General features: G+C 42.2%; 1 protein-coding gene and 1 pseudogene across 1 annotated transcript; both read left to right on the top strand.

Annotated features, from left to right (window-relative positions):
- Nucleotides 1–1,266: 1,266 nt before the first annotated feature.
- Nucleotides 1,267–2,359, top strand: LOC146570418 (uncharacterized; annotated as a pseudogene).
- A 12,489-nt stretch (nucleotides 2,360–14,848) lies between these two features.
- On the top strand, nucleotides 14,849–18,096 carry LOC146570417 (uncharacterized). The gene is made up of 4 exons (XM_085281178.1): nucleotides 14,849–15,208; nucleotides 15,906–15,960; nucleotides 16,177–16,230; nucleotides 16,708–18,096. Exons 1-4 carry the CDS (start codon nucleotides 14,966–14,968, stop codon nucleotides 17,091–17,093), a joined length of 738 nt encoding a protein of 245 aa, XP_085137304.1. The 5' UTR covers nucleotides 14,849–14,965; the 3' UTR covers nucleotides 17,094–18,096.
- The last annotated feature ends 511 nt before the right edge of the window (nucleotides 18,097–18,607 follow it).

Here is an 18,607-nt window from a genome sequence, read left to right as displayed (position 1 = left end):
AAATTATCTACAGATAGCATTCATGATTTGTTAATATGTACAGTCTCCCTCTATAATGTTTTAGCATTCGATATTTTTATGTATATTTTGCTAGCTAGCTTGATCTATAAAAGGCAATTTATGTGCAAAATAATAAGAAAGTAAGGCTTTAAAATTACTAATGGAGTGCAAATTAAAATATTTGCATCCAAAATATGGTAGAGTAAAATGAGAAAGTAAGACTACATAGAAATACTACGAAAATACATTATTGGAAAGTACATTAAATGTGTACATCGGTAAATGTACTCAAGTTACTTCCCTACTGGCCCTATCTTCCTTTTGGGTGCTGTTCGGAACTGTAAGATTTATGCCTATAGGTTGTTTACTGCCAGTTGATGAGTTTATAAACTTGTAGCTTTTCCCTGAGGTTTGGTTTGTTTTCGCAGAGAGAAGAAAAATCCAAGGAAAACGTAAATCCGACACTACAAGCCACGTGAGAATATTCAGTCTGTGTGTGGGGCAGCAGCAACAAAAGGAAACACTGGAAGAAGGTGCTGTGTTCTGGACTGTTAGAGAAGTGAGTTTACGTTCATTGCACAGCTAGTTGCTGGCACTGCAGACCTTTGCACATCTATAGTACTTTACCGGCATCCAAGGGGAAAAAAAGCATACGTGGCCGCGGGATGTTGTTTAGCTCGAACTTGCAAAGCACACCTGGTAGTTGGTTCAGATCGGGCTCAGATCACATTCACACCATAAAGCACTGTGGAGTTCATTTGGAAATGCAATAAAGACTATCACCTCCAAAGGGTCTCAGGGCGGTTGTTTTGGTCTATAATTGAGTCAGAGTACTCTGTTCACACCTGCACTAACCAACTGCACCAAGACGGAAAACAATCCCGAGTTCAATTTCAACTGACTCATCACTGCAGGTATGAAAGCACCCTTAGAGTAATCTAGTTCAGTGCTTTTCTTAGGCAGGGAGGTATTTTGTGGGAGCTAGTGGCACTCTATCCTCTCCACTTGGTGTTCGCTCGCTCTGCGGTAGAGTATCACTTCCTGTTCCTGCTCAAACACAGTGGTGTTTCTGAGTAGCTTATCTGCTTAGCAATTTAATTAAAAACTAGAATAATAAAGATAGTATAATCTTCACATGCGTCATCCGAAGCACACTTTCTGTGTACTCACTACCTAATTTATAGCCAAAGTATTCACTCACTGTCGCTGTACTGTTTCGCTAGCTTAGCTTAGCTTAGCTTAGCTCCAAGCCGACTCATTAGCACTATGGCTACTTCACCTGTCCCTCCTGCACTTTCCTGCTCATTGTGTCAGATGTTTAACTACTCGGCCTCCTTTACCAGTAATGATACCTGTAACAAATGTAGCATATTTGCAGCTCTGGAGGCCAGGATTACTGAATTGGAGACTCTGCTTCGCACCCTTCATTCACCTGTAGCTAGCCAGGCCCCTGTAGCTGGTGCAGCCGAAGATAGCGTAGGCCCCGCTAGCTGTTCCCCGGCAGACCCCAAGCAGCTGGGGAAAGAGGACGGCTGGGTGACGGTGAGGAGGAAGGATAGTCCTAAACAGAAGCCCCAGGTACACCGACCAACTTGTTCATGTGTCTAACCGTTTTTCCCCAATCGGCGACACACCCGCCGGGGGTCAAACTCTGGTAATTGGTGATTCTGTTCTCAGACATGTGAAGCTAGAGACGCCGGCAACCATAGTCAATTGTCTTCCATACCAGGCGACATTGAAGGAAATTTAAAACTGCTGGCTAAGGGTAAACGTAAATTCAGTAAAATCATAATTCACGTCGGCAGTAATGACACCCAGTTACGCCAATCGGAGGTCACTAAAATCAATATTGAATTGGTGTGTAACTTTGCCAAAACAATGTCGGACTCTGTAGTTTTCTCTGGTCCCCTCCCCAATCAGACCAGGAGTGACATGTTTAGCCGCATGTTCTCCTTAAATTGCTGGCTGTCTGAGTGGTGTCCCAGAAACGATGTGGGCTTCATAGATAATTGGCAAACCTTCTGGAGGAAACCTGGTCTTGTTAGGAGAGATGGCATCCATCCCGCTTTGGATGGAGCAGCTCTCATTTCTAGAAATATGGACAAATTTATTAAACCCCCCAAAATATGACTATCCAGAGTTGGGACCAGGAAGCAGAGTTCCAGTCTTACACGCCTCTCTGCAGCTTCTCTCCTCCTGCTACCCCCCAAAAAACCCATCTCCATTGAGACTGTGTCAGCTCCCAAACAGACAAAAAACAAACTAAAAACCAGCAATAAACAACTTAAACATAATAAATCACAAAGAAAGAACAATACAGTATCCACATCTGAACCAAAGAGTAAAACAGTGAAATGTGGATTATTAAATATTAGGTCTCTCTCCTCCAAGTCTCTGTTAGTACATGACTTAATAATTGATCAACAAATTGATATACTCTGCCTTACAGAAACCTGGTTTCAGCAGGATGATTATGTTAGTGTAAATGAATCAACACCCCCGAGTCATTCTAACTACCAGAAACCTCGAAGCGCAGGCCGAGGGGGCGGTGTGGCAGCAATTTTTCACGCCAGCCTATTAATTAACGAAAGACCAAGACAGACTTTTAATTCATTTGAAAGCCTGATGCTTAGCCTTGTCCACCCCAGCTGTAAAACTCAGAAACCAGTCTTACTTGTTATCATATATCGTCCACCTGGGCCTTACACAGAGTTTCTCTCTGATTTCTCAGACTTTTTATCTGATTTAGTGCTCAGCTCAGATAAAATAATTATTGTGCGTAATTTTAACATCCATGTAGATGCTAAAATGACAGCCTCAACATGGCATTTAATCTGTTATTAGTAGGGATGGGTACCGGTGTCCGGTGCCATCATCTGACATAAACGGTAGTAACCAGACCGAAAAGCAGCGCACATTTCGGTGCTTTATTTCGGTGCTTTTTTTTCCTGAGCTGTGATACACTTCTAGCCAATCATTTTACATTTCCGAGGATAGTAGGCGGGGCCAGGTATGTACGTGCTGTTAGAGCAGAGCTACAGATTAAAAATGTCCAAGGCGAAGCGGTCAAAAGTCTGGCTGTACTTCACAGCAAAATATGCAAACTCCGCAGCCTGCAACAAGTGCTTTAAGCTGATACTGTCATACTGTCAAAGGAGGTAACACCAAGAATCCGATTAAACAGCTGGCGACGCATAGCGGTTTTTTTAAAAGCCGAGAAATGCGCCGTATTTGATAGCTTGCTGCGAGACCTCACACCGTGCACGTCGGGTGGGTTGCCAGTTATCGGACCCGGAGCAACATCCCCCAAAAACCTGAAGAATAGAGTCCTGGCCCCTAGCCCTGCCAGTGTAGCAGAAATGATGAGGATGATGATGGCAGCAGCAGCCATTCTTCTCTGCGTGAGTAGCTTCATGTTGTTCGTGTGTAATTTACGTTGAGTAGGCTAACCACGTTATTACATTAATGCATGTAAGGTGAACTAGCAAACATTATCATAGCTACATGCGGCTGTCTTCTTGTTTGATGGCAGATACTCCCTTCACCCTGGCCAAAAAGGCTAAAATGACCAAAGAAAAAGTGGGAAACAGTTAAACATGAGAGGTTTAGGACAAAGTTTGTGTTTTTTCCATTGTTTAAGCACTGCTTCCAGCCAAGAGTGATGCCATATATGCCACATAGCTGCGGAAAAGGCACACATTGTTATCTTTTTACAAAAAAAAACAGCTGAACATGAGAGGTTTTTGGACAAAGTTTGTGTTCTCCATTCTTTAAGCACCGGTTCGAGCACCGTTTAAGCACCGGCACCGTTTCAAAAGTACCGATTTGGCACCGGTATCGGATAAAACCTAAACGATACCCATCCCTAGTTATTAGACTCAATTGGCTTCACTCAAAATGTAAAGAACCCACCCACCACTTTAATCACACTCTAGATCTTGTTCTATCATATGGCATAGAAACTGAACATTTAACAGTGTTTCCTGAAAACCCTCTCCTGTCTGATCATTTCCTGATAACATTTACATTTACAATAATTGATTACACAGCAGTGGAGAGTAGACTTTATCACAGTAGATGTCTTTCTGAAAGCGCTGTAACTAAGTTTAAGAATATAATCCGCCCACTGTTATCATCTTCAATGACCTGTACCAACATAGAGCAGAGCAGCTATCTGAACGCTACCCCAACAGAGGTCGATTATCTTGTTAATAATTTTACCTCCTCACTACGTATGACTCTGGATACTGTAGTTCCTGTGAAAACTAAGGTCTCAAATCAGAAGTACCTGACTCTGTGGTATAATTCTCAAACACGTAGCCTAAAGCAGATAACTCGTAAACTGGAGAGGAAATGGCGTGTCACAAATTTAGAGGATCATCATTTACCCTGGAGAAATAGTTTGCTGCTTTATAAGAAAACCCTCCGGAAAGCCAGAACATCTTACTATTTGTCACTGATTGAAGAAAATAAGAACAACCCCAGGTTTGTCTTCAGGACTGTAGCCAGGCTGACAAAAAGTCAGAGCACTGTTGAGCCAACCATCCCTTTAATGTTAACTAGTAATGACTTCTTCTTCACAATGAACTTCTTCACAAATAAAATTTTTATCATTAGAGACAAAATTACCAGTAATCATCCAACAGATGTAATATTATCTACAGCTACTCTTAGTACCATTGATGTTAAGTTAGACTCTTTTTCTCCAATTGATCTTTCTAAGTTAACTTCAATAATTACTTCCTCCAAACCATCAACGTGTCTTTTAGATCCCATTCCTACAAAACTGCTCAAAGAAGTCCTCCCATTAATTAATTCTTCGATCTTAAATCTGATCAACCTATCTCTAATAATCGGCTATGTACCACAGGCCTTCAAGTTGGCTGTAGTTAAACCTCTACTCAAAAATCCATCTCTAGACCCAGCAGTCTTAGCTAATTATAGGCCAATCTCCAACCTTCCTTTCATATAAAAAAAATCCTTGAAAGAGTAGTTGTCAAACAGCTAACAGATCATCTGCAGAGGAATGGCTTATTTGAAGAGTTTCAGTCAGGTTTCAGAGCTCATCACAGCACAGAAACAGCTTTAGTGAAGGTTACAAATGATCTTCTTATGGCCTCTGACAGTGGACTCATCTCTGTGCTTGTCCTGCTAGACCCTAGTGCAGCGTTTGATACTGTTGACCATAATATCCTATTAGAGCGATTAGAACATGCTGTAGGTATTACAGGTACTGCACTGCAGTGGTTTGTATCATATCTATCTAATAGGCTCCAATTTGTACATGTAACTGGAGAGTCCTCTTCACACACTGAGGTTAATTATGGAGTTCCACAGGGTTCAGTGCTAGAACCAATTCTGTTTACATTATACATGCTTCCCCTAGGCAGCATCATTAGAAGACAGAGCATACATTTTCACTGCTATGCAGATGACACACAGCTCTATCTATTCATGAAGCCACATAACACACCAATTAGTTAAACTGCAGGAATGTCTTAAAGACATAAAGACCTGGATGGCTGCTAACTTTCTGCTTCTTAATTCAGATAAAACTGAGGTTATTGTACTCGGCCCTGAAAATCTTGGTATCTAACCAGATTCTTACTCTGGATGGCATTACCTTGGCCTCCAGTAATGCTGTGAGGAACCTTGGAGTCATTTTTGACCAGGACGTGTCCTTCAACGCACATATTAAACAAATATGTAAGACTGCTTTCTTCCATTTGTGCAACATCTCTAAAGTTAGAAATATCCTGTCTCTTTAAAAGTAGAATGGGAGGGAGAGCCTTCAGTTTTCAGGCCCCTCTTCTGTGGAACCAGCTTCCAGTTTGGATTCGGGAGACAGACACTATCTCTAATTTTAAGATTAGGCTTAAAACTTTCCTTTGTGCTAAAGCATATAGTTAGGGCTGGACCAGGTGACTCTGAATCCTCCCTTAGTTATACTGCAATAGACGTAGGCTGCCGGGGATTCCCATGATGCACTGAGTTTTTCCTTTCCAGTCACCTTTCTCACTCACTATGTGAGTTTTCTCTCTGGCTCTCAGCGAAGGCGGTCGCACTTTTCTCCTCTCCTCCTTTCCCCTATCTTCCCTGCTTAGCTGCTTATGTCCTTGTCTTGTCTCATGTTTTTTTTCACTTCCCTGGAACACTCTTTCACAGTCTGTGTCTAAAACCTAAAGAGAACTATGGATTTGATCAACTGGTCTCTGAATGCTATTGTCACCCTTTTCTCAACGAGAAGTCTGGGCTTGGGAGAGCCCGAGTGCCCTGGAGGGACTTTCCCTGCCGGGTACACGATGGACGGGTGGCAGAAATGGAGGATCGTGTGCCTGGCGGGACCGTCGGTCGAGGACGCTGCAGATATCTACCTATTCGGAACCATGGTAACAGGGTTCTTGCTGATCGGAGCTGGCTTGGCCCTTGCTTATCGGAGAATAAAAGCGGAACCGGCTGTTCAAACCCCCACAAAGCTGCCCGCTGAGATTGAATTGACGGGATGAGGTGCGGTTTTTCAGACAGGGCTCACAGACGGGAGCATGGTTGAGAGCTTGGAGGCGATTGCGGCTGCAGTGGATACTCAGAACAACATCTCTGAGCGGATATTGGGATACATCAGGGAAGAATCCGCTCAAAACAACACCTATGGGCGGAAGCTGGAATACATCACGGATCAGTTGGCTGCAGTCGTGAGGTCTCAGAATCTGTTCTGTGAGCAAAAGAGCGACTAGACCACGGAACTGAAGGTAAATAACATCATGAAGGAACTAGCAGCTATCGAACTAAAAAACAGCTCGAAATTCTCATGAGTTGTTGGAAAAGAAAATCGCCATCATAATGCGGCTACCCGTCCGGCGCCAGCTGTGGACTCAAGGCTGGAGCCGAACAAACAACTCCCTGATAACGACTGTGTTTAGACTGTTCCTTCCCATTCCATGCAAGGCCACCTGGGTTGGCTGGGGACTGTTTACTTAGCCTGGCAGGGCGAAGAACGCTGTCTCAGCTGAACTATCCAGTTGTTCAGTCTGACGTCACTAGCCGTGTCTGGGTCTAAACTCCGCTGCAGGTCCACATATCAAACGATCACTATGGCATTACTGAGAGTTGAAAAACTGTCTAAAGTCTTTCATCTTTAATAAAATGATCAGCGTTCTGCTCTACCAGGTGTAAGAATTGAGTTTAACATCCAGGCATCCATGAAAACGGAATTTATGACATTTAACGGAGTTAGAAGTTAGCAGGGAGTTAGCTCGCTAGCTTCTATCTAAATACAATATAGCATGTCCTGACTGCGGGGTTTTGGAAACAAATTAAAACGTACAGCTCTGCTATCACTTCCAGCATAAATGAAGACAGAAAACTAAACAGCAGTGACGTTTGTAGGGTTACTGAAGTTGGGCTAGCTGGTATATAATGATGTGCTAGGTGACCGCTAGCGACACAGCTATGTTAGCATAATATAAACAAGCTAACTTTTTTTCCACTCGATAAAAGTTACCGTGAGTGTTCTCGGTGGTCAGGAACAAATGTAATCGCATGGCAGAATGCTGTAAAAGGACCAAACTTCAGCCAGGAGAACAACTGAGATAATCCATCCACAATACGAGGTTAGTCATTCATATACTGCTGCATAGGCTGGGCTGTAGTTACATCCTAAGGTTTTAAAGACTGAGCTTAAATAAATGATTAGTGGTAATAAAAGCCGAGGGAGGTCAACAGGGATCACTGACTGTTTTAGGAGCTTTTTGAGATCAAATAGAAGAAAATACATAACATTAAACATGTTAACAACACAAAAGCCATATTAAACGCAGACTACTTTAGACCCGGAAGTAGGATTCGTCGCGTCATCACTGAACAACCGGATAGACACGCATACACATACACTCACACTCACACTGATAACCACACACTCATCCCCCCTCCCTTTCCAACGCCTTCGATGCTTGTTTCCTGCGAGGGAACACGGCGGGCCTGTGTGCCGCGCTGGAATGGTAGCGCTGTGCAGGGCGGCTGCTGTGTTCGCTTCGGATTACTCCTCACCCCCCACCCAACCCTGTGGCTTGTCATGTCTTCACAATGTTGTGCTGTGGACATTTATGTGCTTTTTGTGCAGAGCAGTTTTTTTTCTTTCCTGTTCTCATGCTGTCCTACTATGGAAGCATAGCATGAGTAGGGGTCTCTTTTTTCCTCTTGTACTTTCCCCATTGTAGTGTACTGTTAAAGTTTGTATTGTTGATTGTCATTTATGCTTAGAAACATTTACTCACATATGCTTAGAAGTATATAATCATTTGTAGATTGAAAGAATGTCTCATCCTAAGAGGTCTGTAACAACTCTGTGTAGCATGAAGAGAGGAGAGATCGTATCTTCCCTTTTTGATTTTTTTTTTTCTTTTTTTGCCTGTCCCGTTTGGCTCTTTTGCCATCAGAATTGTTGTCTAAAGGCAAAGAAAGATGCCCAACGGATTTACTTTACCAAACTGACCATCCCAGCCTTGCCGTAATGGTCCATTTGATTCACCTTTTATTGTTTATTTTATTTTCACTTACTGAATACGGGACAGACTTGACTGGGGGAAAGAAGGGGAGAAAGAAAGAGGGAAAGAGAAACAGCTGAGAAGAGGGACAGGGGAGAAGGGCAAAAGACAAAAACCAACAGAACGGGCAGAGAAAAAAAAATGCATATATCAATCACCTGGATCACCTGCTGAGAAAGAAAAAAGAAAGCAAGCAGAAGAGAACAAGAGTAATAGAATAAACAACATCACAATGATATATGGGAATATAACAGTAAATACTAAATGTTAAACATTATTGTGCAGCACATAAGATTAACAGAACACAGTGTGCTTTGAGGTAGGAGCCAAAAAGGGTGTAGTTTGTGGGTGTGATCACCCGTGTGTACACCTGTGAGCATGGACGCGCTTGTTTTTTGTTTTTTTAAAAGGTTCCTTCATGTAATAATCTGCTAGAGGGTGTGGGGGGGCCACAGCCCCGTCCTCCAGGGCGTGAAGCAGGTGTGGAGGAGATCAAAACTCCAGACATCCAGAGGCCCCCAGAACACAAGAGACCAAGGAAGACCAACAGAGGGGCAGCCGCGCCACTGTCCCAGAAAGAGCTGAGGAGAGTCCCAGATGAGGGCTCACTCAGCAGCCGCGGAGCAGAAGCCAGGGGGAGTTGCAGTGACGTGCCCGTGAGCTCCGCCGGCAGCCAGCTGCGCCTGAGTGACCGAGCCCCAGGCCGAGAGGCCGGGGGCACCCCACCTCCGAAGTGGCCCGAGCGAGCCCCAGGCTCCAGGCCCCGATAAGCGGCCGCCAAGGAGTGAGCCGGTGTGTACCTGGATGCCCATCCCCGGACACAAAGAACCACCGCCACTGGCAGGGGAAGTGGTGGGGGGAGATAGGCCTCCAAACCTTGGAGGGCCTGAGATGTCCCCAGAGAGGTGGCGCCTGACACCCAACCTGACATATAGACACAGACATACAGGCACACACAGATACAAACATCCATTCCCACCCTCATGCTCTCATATGCACTTATGCACACTCAACCAACGTGGAGACAGATATAAAGAGACGTTGTACACACGATCACACTCCCCAAGCGTACTCTACAAACCGGGTCTAGGTGCCCTTGCCCCTGGAGGGGGGAACTGCACCCAGACCCAGGTGGTGTTACCCTTTTCCCTGCGGTGGGGGGAGGCAGACCGCCCCGACTCCGCAGCAGCAGGAAGGCTCCACACTCCAGACCGCAGTCGGACGGCCAACTCCTCCTCCTAGTCCTAGCCCCCCTGCTCCAGCAGGTCGCAGAGAACGGGGGTGAGAGAAGACTCTGAACCTCCCTCCACCCGCTCATTGTAATGTTGATGCATGTGTGTTCTAAGGTGCATTTAAAACCCAGGAGGGCATGGAGCTACCTGCCAGAGAGCAGCAGGTAAGCGTATGGTCCCTCCTGCTAGCCCTCAATGTCTGCGTGTATTTAAAATTGAGAGGTGGGCAACGATGCCAGGGGTGGGGTGTACACCCTGATGGTCTAGTCTACCCTCTTCCTGACCAAGGATGTTTGCTTGTGTGCTTTTATGACCCTTTGATCAGCAGTACCTCTCACACACACACACACACACACACACACACACACACACGTCCACATACACACACACATATCCACATACACAGGTACTCTTTGTGTGTATGTAGATGTCATATGTTAATGAACCTATGCATATTCATGTAACCTCAATAAAAGGATAGTGTACGGGAGAACGGACGAGAGCAACCGGGTCAGGCGAGGGAACGGCGCCTCTTCGGTCTCTCCCGTGCACGAGTAACATAAAGAAGCTTGCCTACTTGTGTTTTGCTTGTGTGTAATTATATTGCCTTCAACGTTCCAGCGAATAGGTTTATACTCTAAAACCTAACATGTACATTTCAATGTTTTTTTCTCTAATGCTACCAATCTCCGACCTGTATCCCCATGTAATGTTTGTGCTATATGTGTACGGTCGGGGGGGGGGGGGGGGGGGGGGGGGTCCCATTTCACTGCAGGGCAACCTGCATTTGACGAATAAAGCTTTGATTGATTGATTGATTGATTGATTGATTGATTGTTAATAGACCTCTCTGCATTGAATCATATCTGTTATTAACCTCTGTCTCTCTTCCACAGCATGTCTTTTATCCTGTCTTCCTTCTCTCACCCCAACCAGTCACAGCAGATGGCCGCCCCTCCCTGAGCCTGGTTCTGCCGGAGGTTTCTTCCTGTTAAAAGGGAGTTTTTCCTTCCCACTGTCGCCAAAGTGCTTGCTCATAGGGGGTCATATGATTGTTGGGTTTTCTCTGTACCTATGAAGTGCCTTGAGGCGACTTTTGTTGTGATTTGGCGCTATATAAATAAAATTGAATTGAATCCTTTCACAATAATACTGAACATTTTTTCTTAATCTTGTCCACATTTGAAGTTTCAAATTATGTCACCTGTAAGGTGAATCTTGATATATGACAGGCATATCACGACAGATGCTGCAACACAAGGTCTCATCTCTCCCAAACAGCCAAGACTAATAAATAAAAAAAAATATAAAATATTAAACATATATATATATATATATATATATATGTATATATATATATATATATATGTGTGTGTGTGTGTGTGTGTGTGTGTGTGTGTGTGTACAATATACAGTGGGGCAAAAAAGTATTTAGTCAGCCACCGATTGTGCAAGTTCCCCCACCTAAAATGATGACAGAGGTCAGTAATTTGCACCAGAGGTACACTTCAACTGTGAGAGACAGAATGTGAAAAAAAAAATCCATGAATTCACATGGTAGGATTTGTAAAGAATTTATTCGTAAATCAGGGTGGAAAATAAGTATTTGGTCAATAACAAAAATACAACTCAGTACTTTGTAACATAACCTTTGTTGGCAATAACAGAGGTCAAACGTTTACTATAGGTCTTTACCAGGTTTGCACACACAGTAGCTGGTATTTTGGCCCATTCCTCCATGCAGATCTTCTCGAGAGCAGTGATGTTTTGGGGCTGTCGCCGAGCAACACGGACTTTCAACTCCCGCCACAGATTTTCTATGGGGTTGAGGTCTGGAGACTGGCTAGGCCACTCCAGGACTTTCAAATGCTTCTTACGGAGCCACTCCTTTGTTGCCCGGGCGGTGTGTTTTGGATCATTGTCATGTTGGAAGACCCAGCCTCGTTTCATCTTCAAAGTTCTCACTGATGGAAGGAGGTTTTGGCTCAAAATCTCACGATACATGGCCCCATTCGTTCTGTCCTTAACACGGATCAGTCGTCCTGTCCCCTTGGCAGAAAAACAGCCCCATAGCATGATGTTTCCACCCCCATGCTTCACAGTAGGTATGGTGTTCTTGGGATGCAACTCAGTATTCTTCGTCCTCCAAACACGACGAGTTGAGTTTATACCAAAAAGTTCTACTTTGGTTTCATCTGACCACATGACATTCTCCCAATCCTCTGCCGTATCATCCATGTGCTCTCTGGCAAACTTCAGACGGGCCTGGACATGCACTGGCTTCAGCAGCGGAACACGTCTGGCACTGCGGGATTTGATTCCCTGCTGTTGTAGTGTGTTACTGATGGTGACCTTTGTTACTTTGGTCCCAGCTCTCTGCAGGTCATTCACCAGGTCCCCCCGTGTGGTTCTGGGATCTTTGCTCACCGTTCTCATGGTCATTTTGACCCCACGGGATGAGCACTTTTTTTTTTCACATTCTGTCTCTCACAGTTGAAGTGTACCTCTGGTGCAAATTACTGACCTCTGTCATCATTTTAAGTGGGGGAACTTGCACAATCGGTGGCTGACTAAATACTTTTTTGCCCCACTGTATATGACTAATAATTTCCCAAACTAACCCAGATTAGGTCCATAGAAAAACCTAATTTGAGCATTTTAACAGTCAGTTAATAGTAACACCTAACAAAAAAGACAAGTTCACATATTTACTCAAAGACATGCTCGTTTTAGAGAGTTTCTTAAAACAGAGGTAGCTTAGTCTCACAGCTGCACCACTAAACCATTAGATATTGTTTTGTGGTGAAAAAAAAACGCTTAAACTACCCAGGAGTCCCTGTACCATAGATATATTTAGTCTCTTAACACCTACTAGGCCATAAGCACATCTAGGGTTAGGCTTCTGTTAGTCATATATTAACTCAAGCATTACAATTACAACAGTTACAACAAGCAGCAAAAGTCCCTTAGAGGTGCATAATAACTGAACACAAACACTACCCTCACAGTTTTTAAAACAAATAAATCCTAAAGAATTTTGGGGTGTGGCAGAACACAGTGTTTTCCAGGAGAGGCAGCTTCCTTCAGGCAATACCTGGGTAAATGTGTCATTACTCTGACTTCTAGATCAAACCACGCATGGGTGGAATGCAAAAGTATAGTTCATATGATTGCCGTGGCATACATATATAATATATATAACTAATCAACTGACCTATTGGTGGTTTGATCTTTAGGCAGGTATGCACCAACCTGCATATGAGATGTCTGAGATAATGACTTAGGAGGACTCATAGATAACTTTTGAATCAAACTGAAACCATTTTTAGCAAAGATGGTAAGGAGCCCTTTAGACCCCTGTTAGACATCTATTCAACAGGAAGCTTCTCAGTGGATGATCACAATGAATTCAAGTCTTATAGCCTGAAATAGCCTGAAAAGACAGCAAGAGAGCATTTGAAACGGATCCATATTATGACTGGCTTTTGTTTCATCATCTTTGTTTTTTTTCTCAGTTTGCTTTTTCATTTTTCATTCTGTAAAGACATTTTCAGCTTGCTGTTCCAAAAATTTTATAAACAGCAGTGGACACTAACTAAATCCTAACCCTATGAGGGTCACTAATGACAAAGCCGATGTTGAGAGCTTTGAAAAAGGCATTTTTTGCATTTCTGAAATAGTGTGGTCAGTGGACTGGTAGCTACAACACGTTTCTAAATAATCACTCAAAGTGCTTTGTACTAACAGCCTCATTCACCAAACAACACACATATCAATGCAATGCTTTTTATTTAATGCCTGAGCACTTTGCATAACACACACACACAAACATATCTGGGAACCCAGGGCTCAGTATCTTAGGACATTCATGCTGACTGACTCATCACCCTTCCAATTAATAAATAACCTACTCTACCTCCTGAGCCTTCCTCCACACTTGTTATGTGAACCAAAGTGAAACTAATTTTAGCATAGATAGTTATGAATCATTTGGACGTGTAATCAGGTTGTATTCAGTCTTTGCAGTAGCCTTAAAAAGCAGCTTATCAATTTTCAACCAAATGCGGATTTAACTGCATGACAGCAGCTCATGGGCAAGACATGTAGGTTATTGTTTTCTTAGTCACACACTATGTTAATGTTATCTTACAAATGAATTCACTGGTATTAAACATTTTCTGATGAAACATTTCTAACTGGGCATTTCACTTTGGTTAAAAAAAAAAACTGCATAAAAAGGAGTGGATGCTATTGAAACCCAAACTCTACCCAGAACCAGTTAGGTTTGAATTTTTCTTTTTTTTTAAAGTAAGGCAAAGGTCTGTGTGTGCAATTTCAAAATGGGGTGATCTAGACTTTGACATTTGAAATGTAAGCCTTTTTAATCTTGATGTCTCTGTGTTATTTATCTGTCTGATAACATAGAATAAAGTCTTTGCAAAACCCTGAAAAAACAACTTATCATTTGTGACTTTTAACCACTTGTTGGGTTTATGGTTAGTTTTTTCATAGACTAGAAGGCATTACCTTTTCCATTAAATCATATAGATTTATTTTGGCATCATTTTCATGTTTCAATTAGGCAAACAAGTATACACAAAGGAGCAACCCTACCCTGTACTGTAGATGAGATAAAACAAACAAACAAACAAACAAACATCTGTTTTAGATGTGATGCAATAAACTTTCACTTTTTAATCCGGTTTAATCTCTTTAAGATCTGACAGTTATGTATCATTTAGACGTCTGTTAAACCACAGATGAACAGAAAACTTGAGTAGGTAAAGGACTGGAATGAATTCAAGCCTTAAAAAAAGCCATTGGCAGACTTTTTTCTTTTACGAGTGCATGTCTAGGTAAACAGAGACTCTTCTTTAGCACCACAGCCTGAGTCATAACTGTGAAAAAAAAATCTTTTGACTTGTTGGAATCAGATGAGGAAACAAGCTGAATGTAAAGAGCAACACATGACACATTATAACCGGACTCTAGTCTAGTGAACGTGGGTCAGTGTGGGAAGTGGTGTATGCTCCTCCTCACTCTCTCTCCTCTCCCTTCCTGTCTGCACGAAGGGACAGATGAGGTAATTCCAGTTTTTTTGGTGTAGGCGTTTAGCTGCTATAAGAGTGTGTGCATGTATCAGTCAGAAGCAGCTTTATTCCTAGACCAGTCTCTCTTGTTGAAGACATTATGGGACAGAAAGTGATGGGACCCACCGTACCTGCTGGGGCTGCCTGTGGGGATGCTTTGATAAATGTGAGCTCAGACGAATCTGTGCTGATCCTCATCAATCACTGCCGGGACATGAAGAGGCAGGAGGCGAGGCTCCGGCTAATCACTCTGCTCCTTCTGCTCGGCTGTACTGCACTGTTTGTTTACAGCACGTGTGCTAATTTAGGGCAGCATGGAAAATCTGGATCCAGCAGAGACGGGGTGAGTTGTTTTTTCCTTGGAGACTTTAGTCTGTCTGAAGCAGTGATGCGACAGACTTACCTTAGCAGGAATGTTGACTGCAATTCTATCAAACCTTTTTGCATTGCACTTAAATCATAAACGCATTTCGGACAGATTACGCTGTCTAACTTGTCTGATAAAGTCGACTCATACAGACATTGATAGATGTGCCCAGATTGTGGTATTGTGTTTTGTGGTGCTATATTATTGATTGCCGTGTGTGCGCACTTCATGACAGATTTTATTTTAATAGTAAGGAAACTGTACTGGCTGGTATCACTGAAAACACGAGAGCTGATTGTTTTGATTTGCGCCCGATCCCTCTGAGCAACATTCCTGTGATTCTTGTGCTCCCTGCATTTGAGTTTCTAGTATTTCAGCTTCTTAGCAGACAGTTACGCAGGTTTTGCTCCAACAACAGTGTGTTGCTGATTTTTATTACTGTTTTTAACTGTAGTGTTAAACACATATCCGCCAGTTAAAGTTATTTTTACGAGCACAAGCATGCTGTGGGCTCTTTTTCTTACAGGTTAACATAGTTTAATGAATTTTGTGTTGCTGGACATAAGTTTTCAAATTTTTGCGTGAATACAAATTTTTAAAAACAGACCATCAATGACTGCAAAGCTCTACACGACTCAAGGTTTTATTAAAGTTAATTCTCCTTTATTCCCAGAGTGCAGAAGACCAAACTCCAGCCTACTCAAAGCAAGAGAGAGGGTGCCCTGAAGGTATGTCATGTCTTTTAATCTATTTTTAATTATATGTGTTGTTACTGGGAATACATGTATTTCAAGCTGCTCTGTTCTCCAGTCTTTTTGGCTAATCTCCCATACTGTACCTGAAAGAACACACTCACGCTTGTGTTTGCTTTATGCAAACACTTTCTCCAAGATATTATAACAAGGGAAAACAACTCATTTCAGTTTCTCTCTTCTTCTGTCTAGTTCCACATGCAGAAACTGTTCAAAGGCAAGCGGAAACACAGAAAATTCATCTCCGTAAGTGTCTCATGTTAGTTTACACCATCTATGTTGTGCTTTCCATGTGTTTATATGTAACTGTGTGAGGTATTAAAGAGCTCTCAGAGGGATATGAACAAATCCTTAATTGCATACAGTTATAGATTATAGAATTATAGCTATAGATTGAGGGGGACAATCCAGCTGTGCATAAATACTTGAAAATCTGCAGCATGAAAAGCTGGAATGTACTTAAAGGTTAGACGAGCCTCCGGGCTCAGAGGCAGCTAAAACAAATAGAAACACAATAGAAAAGGTTGTGCTGTTTCGTCAGAATCAGAATCTTTATTGTCATTGTGCTTTAAGAACAACGAAAATTATATGCAAACCCTTTTAGCGCAAGCGAAAAGAGCACCCTTTTAAGAGAAACAAAAAGAATACATATACAATAAGTTAAAAAAGGATCTCAGGATGTGAGTGATTCAGTGACTCACAGGCTGATATCCTCTCTTGCAGAGTCTACCGGCAAGGCTAATGGATCTTACATCACGTGGGCTCCTATACTGGGAAAAATGAACTACAACAAAGAGAAGAATGCCATTGTGATTCCCACGACTGGTATCTACTTCATCTACCTGAGGTTTACTTTAAGCTGTAATGATGATGTGAAAGGTTCCGAATTCCAGAAATTCCATATACAGCTGCACCGTTGGAGTGAAGCATACGGTAAAGTCACTACAGAACTGGATGCCTGGGAGAGTGTCAAGTGTCAGACAAAAGACTACCAGACCTTGTTTGTGGGGCAGCTTTTTGACCGGTTAGATGGAGAATTTTTGAGCGTGAAGGTCATAGATGGCTACAACCTGATCAAGACATCCTTTTTTGGCGCTTTTCTCCAATAATTATTGTACGTGATCATGGTCTCATTCTTAATGCATTTACTTTTTAAGTTAATATAACTTGGTGTTCTATAGGGTTAGGGTTGTGTTTGGTTTGGTTTTAGCCACATGCTAAATAGGCTAATTTCCAGAAACAAGACAAATTTGCCTTTCAGATGTATTATCATATATTCAATGAGGCCCCGTAATTTGAAGGGCATGTTAATTGCATCCTAACCTTAGATGGGTCACTGGTAACCTGGTGAATGTTAAGGTTAAAATTTAAACAGTTGTATGCTTTATATTTTTAATCCTGGAACTTAAAGTGCCCTTATGCAAGCCCCTCAGTTCCTCCTGAACCATCCAGTTTGGGGTTTCAGTCTTTCGTTGTGGTTCAAGAGGCAGGTGCTCCACATAAGGGTAATTTCAGTTCATCAGCTTTAAAGACTGAGCATACAAAATGTGTGTGTGTGGTTCTTGTTTTTGAATTTGCACTGAAAAATGGTTTAAAATATTTAAAGAGAATTAATTTCTATTACATTAAATAGATGCAGACATATACCAATATTTTTGAGATATTTAATGAAACCATACCCTCTGCTGTTAAAATTGAAGACCATTATTTATTTTCAGATTACCCACTCATTTATCAATCGTACATGTTTATCCCGTTCCAGTTTGTTATCCCAGTTTGTTATCCCAGAGCTATCTTAGCATGAGATGCTACTGTTGTTTAGTTATTTTGTTAGCCTAGCACCAGCCTTTCAAATAAACCTCTTAGATTTTTCGTACATGCCTAATAACTTTTGTAAGTCTTTATGTGTGTGTGTGTGTGTGTGTGTGTGTGTGTGTGTGTGTGTGTGTGTGTGTGTGTGTGTGTGTGTGTGTGTTCAAAAGCCAAACAGAAATGTGTTAATGTTTAAAGAAACCACCACACCAGATATGAACAGACAGGTTTTTGTATTGCTTGTACTCAGGGACGCTTTGGGGAAAAAATGAAACTCTACTAATAAAAGCACAAAACTTACTGATGCTTGTCTCTTGCTTCTTATTTTATTCATATTTTATTGTTAGTCTCATGGTGGTGATTTTCACACTGCATTCGTTTGGATTAAATGACTTTAACCAGATATTTGTTGATTAAAACCTCTTGATTAAAATTGAAACTTTTTTCCACATGACTGTTTGTGCTTTCTACAAGTATTACAGATCACAGCAGGAAATATATCAAATCTGATGCTGAATATCTGGATGCTTCTGGCAGGCTACACTACAAAGATTTTTTCTTATTATTACTGTTATTAGTAGACTGCCTGTATTAATCCTTGTGTCAGATTTGTGAATTTATTCACTGACTTTCATCTGCTTATGTAATAGTAAACTTGATGAAACTTGGAAGTGGGAGGAGGGGAAAGGGAATTGGAGAAAGCAGGAATAACAACATGTGTAATGCAAAGAGGTTAGTCACCTCAGCTTAAGAGCTAAAAATACATATTGAGTCAATAAATATAATGAACAGTGTGGGAGCTGACGACATG

The sequence above is a fragment of the Mchenga conophoros genome, linkage group LG7 (assembly GCF_057382185.1).
Source record: "Mchenga conophoros isolate Kocher_MC1m ecotype Shallow Benthic linkage group LG7, M_conophoros_male_GT1.1, whole genome shotgun sequence".
NCBI lineage: Eukaryota > Metazoa > Chordata > Actinopteri > Cichliformes > Cichlidae > Mchenga > Mchenga conophoros.
Note: the sequence above shows the minus strand (reverse complement) of the source record. Positions and strands in the feature narration are given on the sequence as shown.